The sequence below is a fragment of the Kogia breviceps genome, chromosome 8 (assembly GCF_026419965.1).
Source record: "Kogia breviceps isolate mKogBre1 chromosome 8, mKogBre1 haplotype 1, whole genome shotgun sequence".
Taxonomy (NCBI): domain Eukaryota; kingdom Metazoa; phylum Chordata; class Mammalia; order Artiodactyla; family Physeteridae; genus Kogia; species Kogia breviceps.
Window position 1 is genome coordinate 13,643,243 of NC_081317.1, and position 27,055 is coordinate 13,670,297.

A 27,055-nucleotide genomic window follows, 5' to 3' on the forward strand; every position below is an offset into this window, starting at 1 on the left:
TTGAGTTGAGACAAGGCTCTGAAGGGCCTTGAAATCCAGACCAAGAAAATGACTTTATCGTGAAAGCAATACGGACAGGCCATTTGGGGTCCTCAGTACATTTTCGGTAGGGTTTACTTTACACAAGATTTTCACATGCACCAGAAACATCTGTTGTTAAAAAAAAAAAAAAAAAAAAAAAAGGACATCACCATTATCATTTTCTTTCTTCTCCTGAGGCAGCCCACCAAACTCCCCACTATCACAAACAGGCTCCTCTGGACCTTTGGAAGGGGCTCAGCCTGAAGTCGCTACAAGGTCTTCATGGAAGGGTCCTTGCAGATCCTCCCTCATTTTATATCTGGAGGAACTAAGGTCCAAGAGGCACAGAAGGTGTCAGAACCAGAGCCTGGCAACACCCTTCCCTCTTGAGAAGAAAGACCTAGGATACCGCAGATGTCTGTGGACTCCCACCCAAACTGCCCACGGTGTTCCCAGAGTGGAGTCACCTTGTGACAGAGCCATGGAAGCAGCCTAGGTCAGGTCTCTCTTCTCACCCCACAGGGATCTTCCCCGTGGAGAAGACACCTGTGGAGCAGGTTTAGGAGAGCACCAGACAGAGTGAGCAGCCTTGGCTATCCTGTCTATAACTCAACATGCCACCCACTTTCTGGACCTCACTGCAGGTCAGTTTCCTTTCCTATAAAATGGAGACTGGCTTAGGCCACTGGTTTACAAACTTTTAACAACAGAAACTTAGCTCAATACATAAAAATAATAAAAGCACGGTTGCACTGGTGAAGTATGAGTAGCCCCCAGGGTACCTTCTGTGAACCCCTGGGGTTCTGTGGAGCAAGTCTAAAAACACTTGTCTAGCAGTCTCCCTGGGTTCTTCCTACTTCAGGATGCTCAGTTTCAATGCTCAAGTGGAAAGGTTAGTATGGTGGGCTCAAAACCCATGCCTCCACTGAGCAAGGCACCAGAACCTTCTGATGTCTGCCCCTTCAGGCTACGAAAGTCAAGACCTACTCCCAATCCGTGAGGCTATGTCTAAGCCCTAATACTCCCCTAGTCCTACGTGCACTCAGGAAGCCCACTCCTAGTCCCACTTCCTCAGGACTCAGGAATAACAAACACCATCTTTAGCTAGAAGAGAGAAAATCCTGCTTGTCCCTGAAATTCCACCATTAGCAATTCATGCTTTTGGATAAAGCACTTCCAGTTCCCCTAGAAGGTGGCATTCACCCCACACACTTCTGGGTGTCAGGTCAACAGGTCCATTCCTCATGAGAGGTAGGAGAGTAATAACATACTAGGCATTCAATATAGGCTCAGTGAACGCAGATGACAAACCTCACCTCACTGCCGCTTCCCCTTGGCCCCCATACACAAGCACCCTCGCCCTCCCACCCCCAGCCACCTCTACGCATGATGCACTCAGAGACAAGGTCCACTGGGTTCTTGCTTGGCCCGACTGGCCCAGCGTCCTCTTCCAGCCTCAGAAGCCTTGGACCTTCACCCTCCACAAGTTACTTAACTCCTCTGTGCTGAAAAAAGCATGGAATCCAGAGATGCGAGGGGGCAGAAAGAAGCCTCCCCTCCCCCAGAGAACAGCTGATGAAGGTTAGAGTCAGCCAGCAGGAGGCACAAAAAGCCCCCACTCATTCCTCCTCCATGCCCTCCTCCAGCCACTTTAAATAGTGCACATCTCCTTGGTCCATGGGAAGACTGAAGACCTCTGGGATTTCAAAAGGATGCACCAACCTTTGGAAAGAAAGCAGAGCTCTGTGAGTGACCAGGATTAGTCAGCCTATGCCATAAAACCCAACTGGGCAGCCTCACTTGAGGCCCTCTGCAATATGCCTGCAGCCCACTGCTCCAGCCCCACAGCCCCACCACTCCTACGCCTGTTACCCATCTGTCACCAAGTGATGAGTTAGGCCGGATGGCTTTACAGTCTCACAGACATGGGTTCAAATTCTACGCCTGCCACTTACTAGCTATGTAAGCACGGATAAATCACTTAATTTCCCTAAAGGCCCTGCAAAAGAGGGGATAAAAATAGTACCTATGTGACTGGATTGCTGAGGATTAAATGAGACAAGGTATATAAGGCACATACCTGGTACACTGGTGCTGTATGCCTTCAGTAAATGTTAGCTACTGTTTTTATTACCATCCTTCACTCGTCACTGTGCCTTCCCCAAACAACTCCCCCTTCCCCTGTACCTCTGTATTCTCTTCTCCATCTAGAAAGTCCTCCCTGTTCCTGCTGATAAATCGAAAGCCTCTCTGTTCCTCAAGGCTCAACTCAACCACTGACCTTTCCCCAGGGATCTTCCTTGACCATCCAAACCCACAGCAATCTCTCCCTTTTCCCCATTTCTTTCACCTAGTCCTTGGCACAAAACGCCAGTTCTCTTCACTTTCCAAACTGAAAAAACATAAGGCCTTGGGCCTTGGTCCCATCTGTCACACAGGAGTAATAATCCTCTGCTTCTTTTTTGCTGAATTAGGCACTATAAAGTTCTCATGAGATAGGATGCTTACTAAATCACAACATGTGTATGTATAGGTGCTTAAACATTAGCAGTAAGCTGGGTAATTTTATCTAATGCCTGAGAAAAATGAATTTTCTTATTTCATGGATACCTAGACCAGTGTATGTGTTTTTATAAGCAGACATACAGAATTCAGTGTATGTACGTCTGAATAGCATTCAGGATAAGACATTTTAATAACACTTTAGTAGTAAGAGCTGTCACTGATACAACAAATCATGTGTATACTTGACATAAATTCTTTCCAATATGCATAACAACCCAAGGTACTAGTATAGTCCCCATTTTATAGATGGGGCAACTGAGGCACAGAAAGTAATTTGCATGCACTTAAGCTACAACCAGCAAGTGGAGGAGCCAGGATTTGACGCTGGAGGTCAAGCTCTGGGGTTCACTGTCGTAACCCTGAAGCTGTCTTTCACCAGTCAGGCTGTAATTTCTCAACAGTACTGGTTCTACCAAAGATGCCCTATTTCCACACCTGTGCTAAGGCAGTAACATGAGGGCCTTCTCTACCGATAGATCTGAGACCCAGTATAGCCATATAACCATAGAATCCTGCCTGGTTCCCTAAGATGTGAAAGGAAAGGGTTTTATCATCCAGACAGGTGATTTGCATCCTGGCTGCATAGGAGAGTCAACCTGCATGCTTTGAAGAACACCATATTTGATCCCCATTCCAGATGAATTAGGTCAGAATCTGCGGTAGAGCCCAAATTGGTAATTTGAAAAAGTCTCCATGTGATTATAATATGTAGCCAACATCAAAAATCACTGGTATAAAAAAAAAAAAAAAATCACTGGTTTAGACCAGAGAATCTCAAGCTTTTACTGTGCATAGGAATCACCTGGGGATCTTGTTAAACTGTAGTTTGATTCAGTAGGTTTGAGGTGACTGTGAGATTCTGCATTTATGGCAAGCTTCCAGGTGATGCCAATTATTACAAAACTACACTCTGAATGATAAATAAGGATTTACACCAGTCGTTCTCAAGTGGAGTGCACTGACCCTTGGAGAACTCCAAGCCACTTTCAGGAGGTCCGTGAGGCCAAAACTATTTTCATAATAATACTGTTATTTATCTTTTCACTTATGTTGACATTTGATGGTACCAAAGCAATGATGGGTAAAACTGGTGGCACCTTAGCATGCATCAAGACAACGGCACCAAACTGTACTAGCTATCACTATTCTTCACCACCACAATACTTGCATTTTAAAAAAGTCAAATTCGCTTAAGAACATTCTTGATACTGTAGTAAAAATTACTATTTTTATTAAAGTTTGACCCTTGAGTGTGCCTTTTTAATATTGTGTGACAGAATGGGAAGCATACATAAAGCACTTCTGCTATATACCGAAGTTCAATGTTGTCTTAAACCTGTCTGATTGAGACACAGGCTAAACTAGATTTTTCCCAAAGAATACCATTTTTACTTTCAAGCCTGAGTAACCATCATTTGTCAGTTTTACAAATTAAGGTTACTCAGGTTTGAGTATTAGGGTAGACATTTTCTCAAATATGAACAAAGTGGGCCCATCACTCAAACGAAGACAATTTATATCATTTAATGCCGATCAAAAAATTCATGTTTTGGGGGTTGGGGAGGGAAGGACTGGGAGTTTGGGATTAGCAGATGCAAACTATTACATATAGGATGGGTAAACAACAAGGTCCTACTGTATAGCACAGGGAACTATATTCTGTATCCTTTGATAAACCATAATGGAAAAGAATATGAAAAAGAATATATATATATATAAAAATGAGTCACTTTGCTATACAGCAGAAATTAAACACAATATTGTAAATTTTTTTAAAAATTCATGTTTTGAAGCAAAAGTCAGAAGTTTGGAAAACCTGTATTTATCATCATGAGCTTAAAAGTGTCCCAACACTTAAAGATGTTTTTGATGAGATCCAGCTCTCTTATTAAGCCAGATGTTGCAAAAATGTAAAATGATACCATTCTCACTTTTTTGTTTTTTGGAAAATATGGTTACTTTCCATAAAGATACATTACTAGCATACCTTGTTTTATTGCACTACACTTTATTACAGATACTGTGTTTTTTTAGAAACTGAAGGTTTGTGGCAACCCTGCATCAAGCAAGTCTATTGATGCTACATTTGCTCACTTTGTGTCTGTGTCACATTTTGCTAATTCTTGCAAAATTTCAAACTTTTTCATGATTATTATATTTGTTATGGTGATGTCATCAGTGATCTTTGATGTTACTATAATTGGTTTTTTTTTTTTTTTTTTTTTTTGGTGGTATGCGGGCCTCTCACTGTTGTGGCCTCTCCCGTTGCGGAGCACAGGCTCCGGATGCGCAGGCTCAGGGACCCTGGCTCACGGGCCTAGCCGCTCTGCGGCATGTGGGATCCTCCCGGACCGGGGCATGAACCCGCGCCACCAGGGAAGCCCCTTGTTTTGTATTTTTAAATTAAAGTATGTACGTTATTTTTTTAGATATTACGCTATTAACACACTTAATACACTGCAGTATAGGTTAAACATAACTTTTATATGCACTGGGAAACCAAAAAAAAAAAAAAATCACATGATTCACTTTATTGCGGTGGTCTGGAACCAAAGCTGTCTGAGGTATGCTTGTATTTATGTTAATATGTAATTGTTCTATTACTGTTAATTTAAATGAACTAAAAATACATATTTTAGGGATTCCCTGGTGGCGCAGTGGTTGAGAATCCGCCTGCCGATGCAGGGGACGCGGGTTCGTGCCCCGGTCCGGGAAGATCCCACATGCCGCGGAGCGGCTGGGCCCGTGAGCCATGGCCGCTGAGCCTGCGCGTCCCGAGCCTGTGCTCCGCAACGGGAGAGGCCACAACAGTGAGAGGCCCGCGTACCACACAAAAAAAAAAGGAAAAAAATTTTTTTTAATTTCTCAGCTTAAATTTGTAATACAGTAAAACTTTGATATAACCCACATAAACAAAGATCTTTTGGGTCCTTAATAATTTTTAAAAGTGTAAAGGGATCCTGAGACCAAAATTTTGAGAACTGCTGGTTTAAAACTCACTCACTTCACAGATGGAGAGTCTGAGGGACAGGGCCATACCCAGGGTCACATGGGAGGCTGGTGACTAAGCTCTAGGTCTCCTACTTCTCAAGCTCATTCACTTAGTTCCCAGCATGTCCCGGATGGGAAGAGATTGCACTGTTACCTGATGTAGCTGGATAGCAAATGGACCTTGGAAGTCTTTGTCTTTATTAACTGTAAAAGAAAAAAAAAAAAAAAAAAAATCAGTGCTTCAGGAGCTCAGCCCCAGCTCTGCAGCTGCTCATTCATCTGGTGTTTAGGAGACAGCGTTCCTCCGGGTCCCCAGGCCCTGTTAGTAGCTTACAAATGAACCTAGGGCATCTTATGTGGGGCAAGAACCTCAGTTAATTGACCTTTGCTAATTTTTAATTGGAACCGTGCTCTCACTCTTTCCCTATCAAGGTCGCATCCCCCTATCCTCACTCACCAGCAGGATTTCAGTGGCTTCTTCTATTTCTCCATTCCAATAGTATCTGGAGAAGAGAACAACAACAATTATCATGCTTACAAAATGAGTTCAGTGAAATAAACCTGGCCCAATTAGGTGACTTACTAAGGTGGAAACTTTAAAATCTTTCCAAGCCCATATAAAAAAGCCTGGAGTTGGCCAAGGCCCTGTAGGTCATCTAGTCTAAACATTGTAACACACACTTCTAGCACCTGCCTTAACTTTCCTGGAGGTGCGAGGCTCACCATCTCCTGAAAGGTTTTCACATGAGATGGTTTTTCTTATGGTGTGCCAACATTTGCCACCCAGTTGTTTTCCCCAACTTCCACATGAAGAACCACCTCAGGACAGCCCTACAGAAACTCCTCCTATATGTTCTCTCCTCTAAACTGGGCATCTCCAGTTTTTTCAGTGCTCAGCCCATACTCTTGGCTTCCAGGCACCACCCCATCCTTTGGACTGGTGCTATCTGTATCACTGACTCTCAAAGCTGAGTGCCCACCAATGGGTAAATGAAAAAGCACAGGAAGATTCAGGGAAGAAGTAAGCCTTATAAAATATGGAAACAGGTCCAAAAGTTAAAAACAAAGTCAGTGACAATGTTTAGAAAAGAGTACGAGAACAGCATCATGGGAAGGGAAAGAAATTCGGCCTGAGAATGCCTATGCTGACCCAGGGCAAATCTAAGATGACTTAGGCCACTGGCCTCATCTCACAGAGCTGTGGTAAAAGCATCCTTTTACCATTACAAGGAAGGATGAACACATGAGGGGAACAGTAGGCTAAAACTCTGTTCTAGCTCCAAAGCAGTAGCTCCCAGACTGGCTTTATGTGAATCACTTACATAACCTCTTAAAAATTCAGATTCAAGGGCTTCCTTGGTGGCGCAGTGGTTGAGAGTCCGCCTGCCAATGCAGGGGACACGGGTTCGTGCCCTGGTCCGGGAGGATCCCACATGTCGCGGAGCGGCTGGGCCTGTGAGCCATGGCCGCTGAGCCTGTGCGTCTGGAGCCTGTGCTCCGCAACGGGAGAGGCCACAACAGCAAGAGGCCCGCATACCGCAAAAAAAAAAAAAAAAATTCAGATTCAAGCCCCATCCTCAGGGAGACTGACTGAGTAGATCCAGGAGTAGATCTCAGGAATCTAAAACATAGCCAAATTTGGGAGTCATAGCTATATGTGATGTGAGCCACTGAGGTAATGACACTGCTGGGCAGGGGAAAGCTTTCATTATATAGCACTTTTCTGTACTAACCTTTAGAGTAGACGTTATTTCTCTCCCTCCCTCCCTCTCTCTCGCTCATCAGGGGAGGAAGGAGATGAGAAACAGGCTGATCAGAGAGATTAAGGCACAAGACAAATCCTGCACAGCTAGTACTGGGATACTGACATATTTTGATGAGGGAAATGGTGCAGACCAGGCTTAAGTAAAGGAGCTGATGAAATGAAAGTCAGACAATACACAGAAACAGCCTGTCACATATGCTAAACTCTCAAAGTTTTCCAGAGAATCCAAAAGTAATGGAAATTATAATCTTTGATATCCCTAGTTGGCTAACTCAGGGATGGAATGCCCAGTTTGACTTCTTTGCTAAAAGCAAGCTAATTGATTTAAACAAAGAATGTGCAGACAAGATTCACTGTTCCTAAACTGTAGATTTTTTTCTCCCTCCTCTAAACACAGCCTGTTTTTGCTTTTGTTGAATGACATAAACCCACTGGTTGATTTCCTCTGAATAGAAATTGACAGTGAACTATTGATTAATTAAATACCTTTGGGTTGTTCCCTGACAATTCCCCATTGGTTCAGTTCTCTTTCCACCAGGCAGGACCTGACCTAGCACTCCCACACCCTTCCACTGGCCACAGCAAAACTCACAGTGAGGATGCCTTAGGCAGGATGTTCACAGAGGCAGTCAGCTTCTTATCCAGTATAGCCCTAAAGCAAAGAGAGAGTGACAGTTACTGGGACAAGTGTCCAGCAGTTCCTGGGAACTACTCAGGAAACCTAATTCTAAATAGATAACCATTCAGAGTGCCCCTCCCAACTCAAACCAACATGTTTCATAACTACTGTGCACAGAACCTCTGTAGACAGAGTTGTTTATAAGTCCTTCCCCGGGTGGGGAGAGAAGCAGGGAAGCAGCTATGGGAAGGCAGTCTTAAAGGACAGGCCTAGTCTGCTTGGGGAATGGGGATTTATTAGCAATGGATGGAGAAAAAAAAGACCTGGATTCCAATCCAGCCCTGCAGTAGGATGGCTGTGTGACCTTATGCAAGCTCTTTCTTTCATTCCAGAAATAAGTATCTGAGCACCTATCCAAGACAGGCACGACCCCCTCACTCAACCTGACTCCTGCTGTACAATCAGAGGATTGGTTCAGTCGGTGGTTTCCAACTCTTTTCACCACCAAAAACTCCTTTTATTATGTCACCTTCTTCTCCTTTTCTCTCTTGGATATGTACTAGGCTGACAGGGTTTCTGGTCTGTAGATATCATGTGACCACATGGAACTGATATAACTCCAAGGAAAAGCAAAAAAAGGCATCCTATCCTATGTCTGTCTTTGGCAAATACGGGCTCTTTTCACTTTTTATTTTTGTGAAGGTTCCTACCACAACCCTAAGAGCACAATCATCATCATTTTTGCAGACCTCTAAAAACTTTCTCTGACAGACCACAGGTTGGAATTCCTGCTCTGATAGTCTGATTCCTGTGCAGAGCCCTGGTGAACACAATAAAAAGTGCCTGAACTAGTACAAGTGTCATAGAAACAAAAGCACCACCAAGTCATAGATGCAAAGAAGTGTCCCCAAGTATCAAACCTCAAGCCCTCGGAATCAGGCAGGCCCTGACAACACCCTCTCAGGTCTCAGTCAGCCAAGGGGGCCTGGTCTCAGTTCTCTGAAGTGTGTGGCCCCTGCCAGATAACCCTAATCTGAGCCCTGCTTACTGATCTCTCCTTCCCTTGACTGCTGCCAAGAGAACTGACCTACTTTCTCTTCCCCCGAGTTCCAGGCTGAACAGTGCTCTATTTAAGGTTCCACATTCATGTGGCATTACCACCACCCTCATCCCCTTGGAAAATTCCAGGTGGTAAATAAATCTGTGACTGTAAGGGGAGGCACATGGCACAAATCTGTTTAAGCAACTGCTGCAAGTCTTGCTCACTCAATCAAATGATCTGCTGAGAAATTACACTTCTCTGGTTCTGAAGGTGGCACACAAACACAGCGAGTGAGTTAAACCTCTAGAAAAAAATAATCCATTGCCTCAAGGGCCTCCAATCTCTTTGGTAGTGTGAACTCCTCAGTGAGTAATCTGTGAGTAATCTGTGAAGTTATGGAGGACTGTGTTATTCAAAAAGCTCCTGTGGCCAAACAAACAAAACACACACACACACACACACACACACACACACACATACTAAAGCCCAGCAGTGAGTCACAGATGGAAAGCTCAAGCCCTCAAGCTCACCTGAGTAAAGCAGAAGACAGAGCTTCTGGGGTCTCTAGAAACTGCAAAGTTCACAGACGACATACAGGCTCACAGACCAGATACATGGTTTGGCTCTCACGGCATTTAAATAATCTTGATTTTGCTACCAGTATTTACTATCAGGGTATTTCACATTAAAAAAATACACATTACCTAGCTTCTCACCAAAATATGAATCTTATAACATTTTGGACCTGTAGTCCTACAAGGTCAGATTTAGCTAGAGCTGAGCAGGGGCTACTCCCTCTAGGCATGACATACGCTTCTCGGGTCAGTCAGTTTCCACTGTTCTCCCTCTCAACACCTGGGACCAGTAAGGGTTGCTAATTACAGTCATTCTTCAGCATGACACCCCAGCCCACTTCACTCATTTAAGTTGCCTGCTTGTGATATCTTTGTCTGTGACCCTGGCCTAATCCAATTCCCTCTCCCTATGCATGAAATCAAAGCCCAGAGAAGGAAGACTTGTCTAAGGTCATATGTGGTGTTGGCAGCAAAAAGGAAACTAGAATCCAGCTCTCCTGGTTCAACATTCAGGTTTTCACTCTAGCCCCAATAAGAGATTTTTCCAGTTTAGAATGTATCTGTCAATGAAGAGCTCTAAAAACACTGCCAGGAACCAGAATGGAACTGAACCAGACCTGAGAGGCAGCAGACTGAATGCTAAAGAGCACTAAAGAAGAAAGAGCACTAAACTGGAGCTGAAAGACCTGGTCCCAGCACTAGTTCCATAGGCAGAGCTGGGGTTCCTGTCGGCTAACATTTGTGGGGCCCTCCCCACCATGTACCCACTTACTCTCCTTCTACAAATACTGGAAGCAAAACCTATTTGCCTCTCTTCTACCCAAATCATTAATGAAAAATACTGAACAGAACCGCTGAGGGGAGAGCTCCACTGCCACATCACTCAGGACTCCACTTGAGACTTCCAGCTCAGCTGGTGGGCTGCACACACACTGCAACCTCCCTTTTACACCCCACACCAGAAACAACAAAACATTTCTTCGCCTTGCCAGAGCACAGCAAGGAGAACGCTTTATGTACTAGCAACTAGGAGGCCCTAAAGAAAAAAGGCAGCCCTGAGACATGCATGGGAGCATGTAGGGGGACTTCGTAACTTAAGAGCCTTTGAATCTTTTAAACATTGGCAGTGATCTGGTTTTCTTGGCCTCCAGCAACCTGGAGAATTTTGAAGAATATAAAATTATAATTTTTTCATTAACATAGTCATAGTTTGAATCATATAAGATGACCATCCTAAAAATTCTTCTTGAGGTGATAAATTATTCTTAGAAACTGATTTTAACTGTTGAATCCTAGATTGTAGAAGTATTTCAAGAATCTTCTTAGTAAGTTTTGCCTACACCTGCTATGTAAATATGTATGCCTATTATTTTATTTCCTTTGTTCCTTATTACATTTATACTGTTCCTTTGTAAATAAATGTGCCTTTTTGAACTTGGGGCAGGAGTTGGGGGAGAGAAAATGAAAGCAACAGTCTGTAATCTAGATGTAATGGGAACCAGAGCAGGCAAGAATTTGGAGGCAACCATCAAGGTAAATAGTTGGAATGCCACAGCAGGAGCAGGTAGACCCCCTAAATCTCCCACGGCCCAGGCAACAGTAATGGGATGTTTGATACAGGCAGAGCAGTAAGCGTGGGAATTGTCGACAAAAGGCAAAACACTTTCCTAGTGGCTGGCGACAGCCAAGGACAAAAGGGAGAGTGCATGCCCAGAAGACCAGTTACCTGGGTACCCCAGCCACAGAATGTCCACCTGCCCCACACGCACACTGCAGAGTGCCACCTAAGGTCAATTCCTGCATTTGTTTCTGCACTTCCCCATAAGCATAGCTAAGAAGATGAGAGAGGTTACAATTAAGAATTACAAAGTATTTGAGGAAAGTCAACACCATGAGAGACTAAAATTCAACAACAGAAAAGAATTTACATGAGAAGGATAATTGAAACCAAGGTTTTAAAATAAGTACAATTATGTATACTTGAAAATTGCTAAGAGAGTAGATCTTAAAGAGTTCTTATCACAAAAAAAAGTAACTGAGATGATGGATGTTTAACTAACCTTATTGTCATAATCATTTTGTAATATATACACATATAGAATCATCATGCTGTATACCTTAAACTTACACAGTTATATGTCATTATATCTCAATAAAGCTGGAAGAAAATTAAGCATAAAATAAGTATAATTACTATCCACAGAAAGATAAAGCAAGATTATTACATTTATAAAACAAGATCAGACAATTACAAAACAAGAACAGTTGGTTATTAAAAACAATCTGAAATCTTAAAAAGGAAAACTATAAAATTCAGTCTAAAGAAAACTATAAAGTTCAGTCACAGAAAACAAATTCAACATCTACCTATAAGGAGTTCTAAGAAAGCGTGATGCAGAAAGAATAGAGAGAGTAGAGAGACTATATTTAACAAAGTAATACTTGAACATTAAGACAAAGAGAAACTCCTAAAAACTAGGAGAAAAACCAGAGAGAAAAAGCATTACCTATGAAGGAATGAGACCCCATTCCTGACCTCTCATCAGCAACCTTGGATCCAAAGAAAATAGAGACCCCTCTCCAAGCTGATACTGATCCATTTACCTGAACTGGCCTTTCAACTACTGTATTTAGAATCCAGGCCTTAGAATCCTTCTCCTCCTGATACCCAACACCTCACAGATGTCAGCTGAAGTTGTTCCCTGACAGGACCCAGAGTGGCTAATCCAAGGGTCCAGTGAGTTCAGCACAGATCCTGGGTATACCAGAAGCACAGAAGGGATTTCAATTCCTAGCTGCTAAATACAATACTAGGTCATATTTCTAGAGTAATCACATGTTCTTTTAGACAAGAGCTGTTCTCCAAAAGTAATGTAAATAAGGAAAAAATAAGACATTCTGGTTAGGGGCAGGAAAGATGGAATCAAATGCAAAGTTAACCTGTGACCATCAGTTTGGAGGCTATGTGCCCCCAAAGACTGAATTCAACACATAAAACACTATAACTTAAGCTATCATCAAACTTCAAGAATGCTGAGTTGTAGAGCAAGAAGAAAGGGAGCCAGAAGCCAAATCTGTTACCCCTCAGCCCCACTAACCCTCTTCAAAGCTGCAGCTATAAAGGAGTGAAGGGCAGGGGAGCTTCCCTAGCAGTCCAGTGATTAGGACTCGGTGCTTTTACTGCCGTGGCCCTGGGTTCTATCCCTGTTCAGGGAACTAAGATACCACAAGCCGTGAGGCACGGCCAAAAATGAAAAATAAATTTTAAAAAATAAAAGAGGAGTGAAGGGTGGAAATTCAGATACAACAAACATTTTTTGAGCATCTACTACATTTGAGTTACTGGAATAAGGACTGTACATATATCATATAATCCTCTCAACAACCCTGTGAGGCAGGTGGCATTATCCTATTTTATAATTCAGAAAACTAATGCTTAGAGAAGGGAAGCAACTTGCCTGAGGTCACACAGCAAGTGGCAGAGCCAAGATTCAAACTGTTCTGATTACAAGTCCAGTGCTCTTTCCACCACAGCACAGCTGCTTTTAGAAATCTGCTGTATACTTGGAATTGGTCTCCTCCTCCTCTTGTCATGGTGAGCACCTCTGGGACTGAGCAAAGACTATCTCCAAAAAGAGAGCTGGGTCAGGAATCAGGACTCTTAATTTCTCAACCTGCAGAGTTCCACTGTTCTCTTATCTTAACACCTTGTGCAAGCCACCTATCTCTCTGGGTCTCATATCCCTTTTACGCCCCCATGCACCACTCAGCATTTTCAGGCCCAGCAGCAGGATCCATCCAAGTGTCATTCAGCCATGCTTCTCATATCACCCCAAGCAGACAGCTGTGTAGTTCATCACTGGACAGATGGGGTTGTCAAAAGCAAGAGAAGTACCCCAAAGTGGCCCCTCTGAAGCATCCTGGTAGCTCCCGAGCCTCCTGGGGCAGCACCTAAGCCCCTTCACCATACCTGGCAATATCTCTGGCAATCTGCTCGTTGGGACAGTTGACAAAAACGACGGAGTAAGTGCCGGAGACATAGCTGCCAGTGACAAATGAAAGGAGCTGCTGGCTAAGGGTCCTGAGCATGGGGTATGTCAGGAAAGAAGCAGTCAGGATCTACACGGTGGGAAAAGAGAAGCACAGATCAGCAGCGACATGGCCAACATACTATTTGCCAGCTCAAGCAGACTGGAACCAAAGCTGAGCATCATATTTTCATCCCTATTTCCCATCCATAAAATAATTCAAGCAGACTGGAACCAAAGCTGAGCATCATATTTTCATCCCTATTTCCCATCCATAAAATAATTCCTGGGATCTGTATTGAGTTTTAGTGCTTAAAGTTTTCATGTCTAGATTATTTGCCTCTGCATTTTACAAATGGTATAAAAAAAAAAAAAAAAAAAAGAGGCTCAAAAATCAAGAAACTTGCTCAAAATCACACAGCTTTGGGAATTCCCAGGTGGTCCAGTGGTTAGGACTCGGCGCTTTCACTGCCGGGTTTGATCCCTGGTAGGGGAAACTAAGATCCCACGAGTCATGCACTGTGGCCAAAAAAAAAAAAAAAAAAAAAAAAAACCACACACACACAGCTTTTAACTGAAGCCAAGATTAGGAGTCTAGTCTGGATAACCTGAAATCCATTCCTACCGTACAAAACTGCTACTGGAGGTAACGCTAATTGGCATCCACTGAACTGCTATCATCCTATGGAGATTATTATGAAGGATAAGTTCTTACACCTGTCGATGTTTTAGGGAGTTAATTTCACCTTCGTTCAATTGTGTAAATGTGCCAGGTGCTACAGGGAGTCTAGTGGAAAAGGAAGGCTAATTCTAAAGCAATGTGACCTGTGCTACTGTGACAGACAACTGGAGGGTCCAGGAGGAAGGCTCTACCTGTTGGGGACAGGAAAAGGCTTTGAAAAGAAGGTACTATCTAAGTTGGAACTGAAATAATAAGCAGAATTACAAAAGAGGGAGATATGATAATATGTACAAACTTGAGGTATTTAGGGACAGATAAGCTATCTAGTCTGCATGGGTCTTAGTCTGTGGGTAAGAGATTGGGAGGAAAATGAGACTGGCTAGAACTATAAAGGGTCAGGCTAAGGAATGCAGGGTTCGTACTCAAGTGATAAGGTGCTTTTGCAGGTTTTAAAGTAGAGTAATAATATGATCAAGCTGAAGGAGGATGGGGAGTGACCAGAAAGTAGTCTATTCAAAAGGCCATTACAGGGCTTCCCTGGTGGCGCAGTGGTTGAGAGTCCACCTACCCATGCAGGGGACACGGCTTCGTGCCCCGGTCCGGGAAGATCCCACATGCTGTGGAGCGGCTGGGCCCGTGAGCCATGGCCGCTGAGCCTGCGCGTCCGGAGCCTGTGCCCCACAACGGGAGAGGCCTCAGCAGTGAGAGGACCGCGGACCGCAAAAAAAAAAAAGGGCCATTACAATGTTCCAGGAAAAAGACATTAAGATCTTGAGCTAAGAAAATGGCAGTGACACCGTGAGAGGAAAAGACGGTCAAGATATAATTTTTCTTGCTTTTTTAATGACAAACTTTTAAAATAAGAGGAAATGAAAAGAACTGGAGGACATCTTCTATCCCAGGGTTCTGTGCTGGGGGGATACAAAGGAGTCATTAATAGGGATAGAGGCAACTTGCAAGGAGTCCCACTGTGACTCAGGCAAGACTGAACAAGAGTGTGCTTGCTTCTCCCTGCCTCCCAGCCCGGGGCTCACATCTCACTCAAATAAACCTCTGTCCTCCCACTCCTACGTTATTGCCCGGCCCTGCCAGGCTCCTACTTCTTGGCAGGGCTTGAGTAGCGTTTTTATGTCTTTAGCTTCAGTTTGACTAGAAGCCTGTCTGGGGTGGGTTTCTCATTCCCTCCCACTACCTCCACCAACACCTCCAATCCAACACACTAGTCCTCTGAACTAAACAAGTGACCACACAAGAAAAAAAAAGAATGAGGCTTTTCAATGAAGCTTTTGGTGACAACTCAATTAGATTATACAGGAAAAAAAGTAAGGCACTAAAGAGCAGGATTTAAATCCTAGTGCCAGTACTGCTGCCTGTGGTCTTCAACAAGTTACTTCCTTTGCCTTCTATAAATGTTATCTAGAAACTGGAGATTATGACATCTGTGCTGCCTGCCTCAGAGTTGCTATGGGTTCAAACGATAGGAAAAACAATATATAGTCACTATCCAATAAAGGAAGGGACTGTGGTTTGCTCATCACTGTGTCCCTAGGACAGTTCACGGCACACAGCAGGTTCTCAAGAAATAACTTGTAGACTGGTGAATTAGTACACCAACAAGATGTTGATATTGAGACAAAATAGCTTTGTGAAAAGTAGGGCTTTGGGGTCACCCACAGAGCTTTTGGCAGAGAATCGGACAAACTAAAAAACTGTAAGGGGTCAACTACATGACTCTAAGGTGGCTTCCTGTACAGACTCTAAACAAAGGAGTAATGGTCTGTCCCTCAACCAAAAAAACCATTCCTAAGGAAGATCTAGGGCATTTCAGCCAGCAGTTATCAGTGTAACACAGAGCTAATAGGATTAACTATAAACTCACCTGAAATGTACTGAAACTCTTGTATGAACTCATAGTCAAAAAATACTAACAGGTACTTTGGGCCTTCGGGTATTATCTAAGATAACCCTTCATTTAACAGATAATGTTAGAGGCAGAACATACAGAAATTCTGTGACAGAAGCAAGACTTAAATCCAAGACTCCTGCCTCCTTTTCTGGGCTCTCTGAACTGCAAGGAGCACGACTAGGAATTGATACAGTGGGTTTATTTCAGCTTCACTTAATCCAGCGCCTCTCAACTTGGGGCAATTTCCCCCCCCCCAGGGGACATCTGGCAACATCTAGGGACAATTTTGATTGTCATGACTGGGGAGGAGATGCCATTGGCATCTAGTGGGTAGAGGTCAGGACTGCTGCTAAACATCCTTCTATTGTACCATCAATCACACTGAAATACAGACAGTTGTTTACATATGCCTCCCTCACTGGACATGAGCTCTCTGGCCTCAGACATTTTTGTATCCCCAGCACTTTATAACCCCCTGACAAGGAGTATGGGCTTGAGAAATGTTTGTGGACCATATCAGCAAAGAATCAGAAGCATGAAAGGTCGGTTTGGAACCAAAAGTGGACTACAGTATATTAGAAAGTGGTATTATATGAATGCAAAATACACACATCACCATATTCCCTAACAGAAACATTATAACTGGAAAAGATTTACTGTAAGTTTATAGCATTTATGTCTTTACTATATACCTTTTTAAATTTTACATTCGTTTAAAATATTTTATGTACCCTTTCAATGATTTCATTCTTTTTTTGTCCTGCAGTATTTGCCTAGTCTTTAAGGGATTATGGTTGACTTTACAATGTGTTAAGGCAGAAGGGGCCTCAGAAACCACCCAGTGGTTCTAAATTTGTAATCCATCTAGTTTTAAGGAATCTGTGAATACTCTGAAATTGACATTGTGTTTATACACTTTCCTTGGGTGCAAATCCAGACTTGCACTCACACACATACACACACACAAAATCAAGAAATGTCCCCCAAATGTTGAGCCACTGATTTGTGCCAGTTAATTAAGGGCCAGAGAGAAGAAATCACCAAAAAGTGAGCAGCAGAGCTGGGCTAGACCCCTAGGCTTGTGGCCCTCCCACACAGCTCTCCCTTCCACCACCCCCGCACCCCACCCCACTCAGCCCCCCACCACTGCGACCACCAGCACCACTGTAGGGGACTCTGTAGCCACTACCAACCTTAACATTTTAAAATACTTCAGAAATGAGAAAACAAAGCCCCCAGAAAAATGAGATGGTAACTGCACTGGAAAGAGGGAAAGAACCTATCATGTGACCTTTACATGAGAACTCACCAGCAGACACCCCTCACCACCCCAAGGACCCTGGCAGTGAAATACAGCCCAGTCGCTCCCCCTCACAAGGCAGGGCATAAAGAGGTGCTGGTAATCACATTCACACCACTATCTCCAAGACACACGGTGGTGCCTCCAAGGATTTTACCATCCACCCACTACCTGCCCGCCCCCAGCTCAAAATCCCAGGAAGAGTAAAAGAGAAATGCACGTTCTTCCCTCAATCCCCAGGTTGGAGGTTTACAGGTGAGAGGGTTCATAGCATTGTAGCGTGTAACACTCACCAAGAGGCATAAAAGGACAGAGGGCCGCGGGTAGCCTGGCAAAGGGCACCGTGAGCCCAGCCTGTCCATGGCGTCGCTGGTAATTTAGCAGCACAGCCTATTGGAACTGTGGCCTGAGGCCGAGTTGCTGGCTGATGGGCGGGCACGAAGGGCCTGAATTGCCCTCTCCCCTTACCACCTGCTGCCTGCCCCACTACCCAGCCAGGTTCCAGCCAGGCTGGCCGGAAGGAGATAGTGGAGGGGGCGGGGAAAGAGGGAGTAATTTTTCACTGGGCAACTCTCCTTCTGGAAACATACAACCCAAGCACCATATGCAAACCTCCAACCCCTGCAAAAGTAAAAATACTAATTTTCCCTTCCCATTCTAACATACACATACAAAAACCCCATAAAATCCCCAGAGATGTACAGATTAAAAGACCTAAGTTTCTTAGATATATAAAATCGTCATCCCAAACACAAATACACATACACAAAACTCTTCCACTTAGCAGGGGTCCCCAACCCCTGGGATCTAATGCCTGATGATCTGAGGTGGAGCTGATGTAATAATAATAGAAATAAAGCGCACGATAAATGGAATGCGCTTTAATCATCCCGAAACCATCCCCCTCCCCCCATCCTTGGAAAAACTGTCTTCCACGAAAACGGTCCCTGGTGTCAAAAAAGTTGGGGACCGCTGTCGAGGACCATCCCACCAAAAGAACCCAAATAAATGAAGCATACACATGGCTGCCTTCCCTTCCCTGTTCCACCTGCCCAATCACTCCCTCCTTCTAGGATCTCCCTTCTAATCCTCTCCGGCTTAGAGCGCACACTCGCTCCCGACTGCTCTCCTGTGAACTCACTTGTCTTTCCAGGACAGCTGCTCTGTGCAGTCTTTCCCAAGGTTAACCCCACAGTCCTCTCTTTCCCCTAAGGCCCTTTGTCCACACTTCCGTTGCAGCATTTAACATCAACTATTAAACAAATCTTTAAAAGCAGCAAGCTAAGGACTGACTGTTGCCCTTCGGGGATGCAGAGTCCACTGTTGTCAGGGTTTCCAATTTTTTAATCCAGCTTTTTAATGTGAAATATCTTAATTTTTAAATGACACTTCAGGGGAAGAAATTGAATACACAAGGCCATAAGTAAATTTTAAGCCAAGGAAACTATTCTATAGCTTGACTGTGCCAGTGGTTACCCAAACATTAAAAAATTCAACAAACTATACACTTAAATTAGTGAGTTGTGTTGTATGTAAATAGTATCTTAAACAAAGGAGGGGGGAAATGCTGAAAACCAATTCAAAATTGTTTTAAACTGGGCAGACGAAACAAAACACACCTGTTAGCTAAATTGGCCTGCAGGCTGCAAGTTCACAGCCTCTGTGTTTATTTTAATTACCTGTTTACCTGTCTGTCTCATTCCTTGGGGCTATAAATTCTTAAAGGCCTGATACACTTCCTGGCAAAGTGTCTAACAAAGTCAGCTGTAGCCCTAGTCCTATCATTTACATCAACAGCTATGTGGACTCAGGCAAATAACTTAACCACTCTGAGCTTTCTGGGGTTTTTTTTGGTAAAGGAAGGGCTAATACCTCCTTCATAGGTCTAAAGTGAGGATTAACAGAGAAGATTAATGTAAGAGTGCTTTATAAAATGTAAGACCATGTCAACGTTTCATGAGCAAGTAATCTCACGTCAACCACCAAACAAGGTTAACTCAGAAACTCTCCATTTGTGATCGAAAAACTTAGCGTGTGTGAAAAAAACAGGTTTAGAGAAAATGAGGCTGAGTGATCCTTAAAAAAAACCCTTTATATTCAAAGTCCACTAAAATAAATCAAGACTATGATCTTTTAAATCTATTGCATTAATAAGAAAGGCCACGGTTACTGACCATTTTACCTTATATCCTGAGATGATGTCCCAGAGTTTAGCACAGGATCCCACAGAGATTATGCTCAATAAATGTTTGTTGATTTGCTGATTATAAGGATGGTCATGATGAAGGCAATGCTGGGGCAGCAGGGGAAGGATGGCAAGAGATGAACTGTTATTTGGAAGAAACCGCTTCTGGATTCTCTTCTTACTTCAATCAGGCACTTCTACTCTCTTCAGATTCAATTCCAAGGTTAGATTCCAAAAGTCCAATTCTGCATTTATGGCCTTGGCAGATTCTTCAGATCTAGTAAGAGCCTCAGTGCCACTGCCTGAGATTATAAGCTCTTCTTCTGGAGGCTTCTTACCCTCTTTCTCTCCTCCTCCTTACTGGATTCAGATATGGACTCAGAATCCTCTTCAGAGTCAGATTCTGTACCCATCTCTTTCACCCACACTACTGCCTCTTTGTTTGTGTCTTCCTTCTCTTTCTTCATCTCCTTTGCTTTATTTTGAAGGTTCTTTTGGGCCTCTTTATAGGTATACAACAATTTATTGAAATCTTTTTTAAACGCCAAACTTCAATCCAGTAAAGAACCCATATCAATTGCAGCTTCAATGAGGTCTGACACCTGGTGTGAGAATTGTTTCCTTAGGTTCAACTTTATCTCTGGTTCCAGAGATTTGCCTTCTTCCTCATCTACAGATATAGACTCTCTGTTATTGCCAAAGCTTGAAACTTAAGTATCTTATTAATTTCACTTTCATCAATATAGATGAATTTAAAGCCCATCCATTTCCAGACTCTATTTTTTTTCAACTTCTTCATTAGCTCTAGGGAAACATGCATAATCATTCACAACATCTTCCCAAAGGTTCCACCAGGCTTTATTAAGAGAAGCTGGTTTTTATATCATCCATCACCTCTTTTATTACTACCAAAGCATCAGCAAAGTTGTACTGTCGCCATGTTTCTTTCAAAGTGAGGCAAGGGTTTTTTTCAAAAAGTCGGCAAAGTAGTCAAATATATGCTTGGTGTATTACCTCCTGAATGCTTCAATTATACCCTGATCTAAGGGCTTAAGACAGCTACTGCCCTCCAGATGGAGAAACACAGTATCATCATTGGGATGAGCAAAGAATGGAGTCTGGGTGACTGAGACCTCTGTCCAAAAACAGCAACACTCTGAAGGCAAGATTTTTTTCTGTTAAATAACTCCAGGTTCAATGAATAAAACAATTACGAAGCCAATCCAAAATGCGGGCAGCTGTTAATGATACTGTTAGTGATCGCCGGAAAATAGGAAGGCGTTTTATATTGTTTTCCATAAAACAGGTGCTGCTTCATAAAGCAGCAATGGTTTTGTCACCTGCGGCACTGGCACAAAAAATGAAAGAAATCCGGTCCTTAGCTTCCTCTAAGCTTTCCGGAATTTTGTCTTTTTCCCCAAAAGTACGCGAAGGCAAGCACTTCCAAAAAACAGGCTCATCTGCTTGGCGGTGAAGACCTGCTGAGGTACAAAGCCACTAACTCTGATCAGATTCTGGAGTTGCTTGGAATACTTGGGTGCCGACTGGGTATTTAACGGTTTTTCCTCCCCTATCAACCTCGAATTCAGCAGCCTATAGCGATTTCTAAACTTCTCCAACCATCCCTTGCTCGCATGAAACTTCTCTGGGTTGCCCTTGCCAGTTGTTTCCACCAGTTGCATGCAAACCCATTTGGCCTGGCTGCAGATGGCCTTCAGCGTCGGAGGCTGCCCCCTCCTCCTTTGGTCTAATCCTACACCCCAAAGATTAATTCGTCTCCATATTCTCGATGTTTACGTCCTGAGGAATGCACAGCACCTAGGAGCAGACGGGCGAAACACTCTCCATGCTGGTCCTGACCGCCTCCTCATTCTGCTTAAGGGTGCGCAAACCCTTCTTCCAGCTTCTGGAGAATTTTCATCTCGTCTTCCAGAGACATGACCCTCCGCCTCCTCTTAATACGCGTTGGCCCGGGAGCAGGATTCCCACCGCCTCCGCCCCGCCCCGGGAGGCCTAAGCCCCTGACCAAGCCGCAGCGGCGTCCACCATAGCCGCTGACGAGAGCTTGGTTTTAGAGCCAGGGGCCCGCCCCGAAGGCCGTTCAACCTTCGGCTGGTCCTCATTCTCACCACTCCACTTGCCAGGCATTTACCCAGCCTTCGCTCTCAGTCGGACAGAAGCAAACCAACCGAAGACTCGGACTGCAGGACCAACTGAGCAGCGCACAATATGACGCCGCGATGCAGCCCCATAACCACCAGCGACCCTAGTCAGCCCCGGTCTCGCGAGGCTTCGCAGCCCCGAGCGCGCGCTGCCCGGCAACTCCGCAACTCTATTGGTACCGCCCGGGCCGTTTTGGCCCAGCCAAAACTCGGGGAAGGGAGTCTGCGCCGGGCAGATCTCGCGATGCTTGGAAAAGCGCGCCGGGGGCCGGGAGCTGGGCGGGTTGACTGGCGGCGAGCCGCGGCGGGAGGGGGCATCATGGCGGCCCAGGCCCTGTCGCTTCTGAGGGAGGTGTCTCGGCTGGAAGCGCCGCTGGAGGAGCTGCGCGCTCTGCAGTCGGTGCTGCAGTCGGTGCCTCTCAGCGAGCTCCGCGAGCAAGCGGCGGAACTGCGCCTTGGCCCGCTTTTCTCCCTGATCAACGAGAACCATCGGTGAGATGACCCTGCAGCTTGAGCGGGGGAGAGCGACACCCCCAAGTATGGAGACGGGGATGCGGGTGGTGGTGACGGGGGAGGCTTTTCCCAGTCTCGGTGAAGGTTGAATATCGCTGAAATTTCAGAGAGGGAAGAATCCTGGGCTGAGAGGCGAGAGACGGGATTCAAGCCCAGGCTCTGAGGTGGCCGTCGCCTGGCCTCATAGGAGGAGGAAAGCAAGGTTGCCCATCTACGGGGAGGACTCCACAATCACGTATCCAAGTCCCTGACTTTTTCCCACCTCTTAAGAAGGGGTCTTATCCTGGCAATTTGGAAGGATCCATCGATATTTTAAATTCACATACCTTTGATCCAGTAATTCCTGTTACAGAAATTTAACATGCAGGTATACTCACACACAAAAATGTACTGTATATACAGGAATATTCATAACAGAAGGAGGCAGCAAAAAAACTAGGAACCACCTGAATATCTATTAAAAGGGGATTCTTAAATTATGACACATGACTGTAATACTATGCAGCTATTAGAAAAAATTGAGGTAGATCTATATATGTGGACATAGAAAGATCTCTAATATATGTTGCTGAATGAAAGAAGAAAATTGTAGGAGTTTATAATCCCGTTACGCGTAATTTTTAAAAAGTATTACCATCCCCCCACACCCACTTTAACACAGGCCAGTGTAGCTTTTGGAATATCTGAAAGATACATCAGAAACTATTAATATGGTAGTGGGACTTAGAATGGTAGGATGGCAACTTTTACTTTTCATTTTATGTACATCTGTAGTATTTGATTTAAAAACACTTTGTATTTGATCATCTGATAACTTAAAAGACTTTTTAAATGTTTGTAATCCAGAAATTTAAAAGTGACCTTTCTTCTTGAAAAGATAATGAATCACTGAATCAACACTGGATGATTTCAGAGGGCTTTCTTGGCTCTGACCTTCTAAGAATCCTCCCTTTTTCATATGTGTTCTCCGTTCATTAATTCTGTTAATTAACATTATTCAGGTCTGCCTATGAAATCTCTATTTGTCCATTTTAATTCAGACCCTCATTTTCTCCCTCTCGCTAGGTCTGTTGCATTAGTCTGACTTCTCATTACCTCTGAGTTTCCTTTTCTAGTGTGTCCTTACCACGTTGCAACCACAGGGAACTTCTCAGGAAATTTGGCTCACATCTTTGCCATGGTGTCCCATTGCCTCCAGTGTAAAATCATGACTTGTTAGTCTGGCACTTGGACCTTTACAATATATTTCCATCCTACTTTTCCAGCCTCATCTTTTTCCACTCTACACATATTTCATCTGCTCCAGCTACCAAGTGGCACTACTTTCCCTTGAGCATGACTTGGCACTTTCCTAACTTTGTTCATGCCAGTCCTTCTAACTGAAAGGCCTTCCCCTCCAAATCTGTCCATCTTTTAAGGCCCAGGTGAAGTGCCACCCCCTCCAAAAAGTCTTTCTTGGTCACTCCAGTTGCAAGTGACTGGCCTTAGATCTCCTGAAGGACATTATCATTTCTTCTCTTAATAATACTTGACACTATTGCCTTATGTTGTAATTCCATATGTGTTTCTGTCTTGTTTGTAAATTCTTTGAAGAATTCATCTCTGCATCCCTCTTAGGGTGCAGCACATAATACAGTATATGCCAAATAAAAGATTAAACTCATAAATTTTAGAGAGCCCACATAGTCCAACCACTTCATATTATAGATGAAGAGACTTTCAGTGATCTATAAGTTAACAGCAGAGATGCACTAGGAACTGAAATGAAGGGGAGTTTGAAGAATAAGGTCTGTGGGGTGGTGGTTTGCTGAATGAAGGAGCAGCGCTCTAGGAAACAATTTTAATGGAAATTTAAAGACAAGGTAATTCAGAACTTAGTACATTGTAGATACCAATTGCAATTTGTGGGAATAATTCTCTGGATAGTGGATTGGCAGTCTCTAGATATATTGCTGTTTTCCTGCACTATATATTGGTTCGAGATTTTTTCTGATAGATGTAACCCTAGAATCTTTTTTTTTTTTTAAATAAATTTATTTATTTATTTTTGGATGCATTGGGTCTTCGTTGCTGTGTGCGGGCTTTCTCTCTAATTGCAGCGAGCGGGGACTACTCTTAGTTGCTGTGTGTGGGCTTCTCATTGCAGTGGCTTCTCTTGTTACAGAGCACGGGCTCTAGGTGCGTGGGCTTCAGTAGTTGTGGCGTGTGGGCTCAGTGGTTGTGGGCTCATGGGCTTAGTTGCTCCACGGCATGTGGGATCTTCCCAGACCAGGGCTCGAACCCATGTCCCCTGCATTGGCAGGTGGATTCTTAACCACTGTGCCACCAGGGAAGTCCATAAACCTAGAATCTTGACCGGAGTTTTTGTGAGAGAATGTAAGTCCTAAGATTACTGCTTTACAACATGGAAGGCAAGCAAGACTGATTGTACATTATTAATTCTTTGGCTTCTTGGTACCGAAGGGCCACATATTAAATCTGTGCAATATACAGTTTAACCTACCATTGCTTTAAAAAAAAAAAAAGCTTTATTGAGATATAATTTACCTAAAATAAACTGCACATAATAAAATATGCAGTTTGACAAGTTTTGACATGTATATACTCATGAAACCATCACTACAATCAAGGTAGCAAAGATGTCTCTATAGATGAGTTTGCCATTTTTTTTTCAAGAGTTTCATATAAGTGGTGTCATACAGCATGTACTCTTTTGTTTGCTTTCTTTCACTCGGCATAATTACTTTAAAATTTATCCATGTGGTGTGAATGAATACTTCATTCCTTTTTATTTCTGAATAGTATTCCTTTGTATGAAAGGAGTATGAATCACAGTTGTTTATGAACCACCTGTTGATGGACATTTTAGTTATCTTCGTGTGGGTATATTACCATAACACTGCTATGAACATTTGTGTACGAGTCTTTACATAGACACATTTTTTTTCTTTTCTCTTTGAGTAAATACCTAGGAGTGGAATGACTGGATCATATGGTAGGTGTATGTTTAACTTTGAAGAAACTGCCAAACTGTTTTCCAAAGTGATTATATCATTTTACATTCCTACCAGAAGTGTATAAGAGTGGATTATAAGCTTAAATGTAAAACCTAAAACTATAAAACTTCTAGAAGAAGACATAGAAAAAAAATTTTGTGACCTTGGCTTAAACAAAGGTTTCTTTAGTGTGACACCAAAAGAATGATCCATAGGAGAACAAATTCATAAATTGGACTTCATCAAAATTAAACATTTTACTCTTCAGAGGTCACAGTTAAGAGAATGAAAAGGCGAGTCACAAATGGAGAAAAGTCTTTGCAAAGAATATATCTGATAAAGGACTTGTATTCGGAATACATAAAGAACTCTCAAAACACAGTAAGAAGAACCCAGTTTTAAAATGGGCAAAATATTTGAACAAGAAGATGTGTGGATAACAAATCAGCAAATGAAAAGATACTCAACATCATTAGTCATTAGGGAAATGTAGATTAAAATCACATTGAGATTCTACTACACACCTACTAGAATGGCTAAAACAAACAAACAAAAACATTGAAGCAACCCAAGTGTCCATCAATGGATGAATGGATAAACAAAATATGGTATACACATATACACAATGGAATGTTATTCAGCCTTAAAAAGGAAGAGAATTCTGACACATGCTACAACATGGATGAACTTTGAAGACATTTAAAAAAAATTCGTTTTTCTATTTCTTTTCTTTCGGTCTTTCTTTGGCTGTTTTGGTTCTTTGTTGCTGCACACAGGCTTTCTTTAGTTGCAGCGAGTGGGAGCTACCCTTCATTGCGGTGTGCGAGCTTCTCATTGTGGTGGCTTCTGTTGTTGTGGAGCATGGGCTCTAGGTGTGTGGGCTTCAGTAGTTGTAGGATGCGGGCTCAGTAATTGTGGCGCACAGGCTCTAGAGTGCAGGCTTAGTAGTTGTGGCACACGGGCTTAGTTGCTCTGCAGCATGTGGGATCTTCCCGGACCAGGGCAGGAACCTGTGTCCCCTGCCTCGGCAGGCGGATTCTTAGCCACTGTGCCACCAGGGAAGCCCCTGAAGACATATTAAGTGAAATAAATCAGATACAAAATGGTAAATATTATATGATTCCACTTATATGAGGTACTTAGAGTAGTCAAATTCATAGAGACAGAAAGTGGAATGGTGGTTGCCAGGGGCCGAGGGGAGGGGAAAATGAGTTGTGTTTAATGAATACAGAGTTTCAGTTTGGGAAGATGAAAATGTTCTGGAGATGGATGGTGGTGATGGTTGCACCATGTGACTGTATTTAATGCCACAGAACTGTACATTGAAAAATGGTTAAAATGGTGAATTTTATGGCATAGACAAGTACATTTCTTTAAGAAAGAAAAGAAACATACCTATTAGTAATCACTCCCCATTCCCCTTCTCATCTCTCCTTCATCCCCTGGCAACCAGGAATCTGCTTTCTGTCTCTATGGATTTGTCTGTTCTGGACATTTCATGTAAACGAAATAATCACATCAAAAGGAAGCCTTTTGTGTCTGGCTTTTTTCACTTAGCATAATATTTTCAAAGTTCATCCACATTGTACCATGTATTAGTACTTCGTTCCTTTTTCATGGTTGAATAATATTCCATTGAGTTGATCTACCACATTTATGCATTCATTAATTGATGGACATTTGGGTTTTTTCCACTGCTATGAAA

The 27,055-nt window shown here is 43.3% G+C and overlaps 2 protein-coding genes across 4 annotated transcripts in view; one reads left to right on the forward strand and one right to left on the reverse strand.

Moving 5' to 3' along the window:
* Positions 1-20,919, reverse strand: LOC131761889 (protein CutA homolog). Of its 3 annotated transcripts, none has more exons than XM_067040865.1 (6): positions 19,669-20,919; positions 13,549-13,697; positions 7,935-7,994; positions 6,035-6,080; positions 5,732-5,781; positions 1-1,743 (listed from the first exon to the last, which is right to left on the reverse strand). In XM_067040865.1, exons 1-6 carry the CDS (start codon positions 19,669-19,671, stop codon positions 1,641-1,643), a joined length of 411 nt encoding a protein of 136 aa, XP_066896966.1. In that variant the 5' UTR covers positions 19,672-20,919; the 3' UTR covers positions 1-1,640. The 3 variants fall into 3 exon arrangements, with proteins under 3 accessions (XP_066896966.1, XP_066896967.1, XP_066896965.1); XM_067040866.1 differs by having other exon boundaries at positions 19,677-20,150; XM_067040864.1 differs by lacking the exon at positions 19,669-20,919 and adding an exon at positions 17,788-17,895.
* Positions 20,150-27,055, forward strand: part of PSMD5 (proteasome 26S subunit, non-ATPase 5) — a 21,024-nt gene continuing 14,118 nt past the window's right edge. Inside the window, exon 1 of the mRNA XM_059073092.2 lies at positions 20,150-22,333. Within this exon, the coding sequence (XP_058929075.2) occupies positions 21,909-22,333 (425 nt within the window). The 5' untranslated portion in view covers positions 20,150-21,908. The remainder of the gene's footprint in view (positions 22,334-27,055) is intronic.

Coding starts and splice junctions, on each gene's coding strand:
- LOC131761889 (XM_067040864.1), bottom strand. CDS start 17,856: ATGGACAGGCTGGGCTCACGGTGCCCTTTGCCAGGCTACCCGCGGCCC. Junction 13,698..17,787: donor CTGTCCTTTTATGCCTCTTG/GTGAGTGTTACA, acceptor CCCACCGTGTAG/ATCCTGACTGCTTCTTTCCT. Junction 6,081..7,934: donor CTGCCTAAGGCATCCTCACT/GTGAGTTTTGCT, acceptor TCTCTTCTCCAG/ATACTATTGGAATGGAGAAA.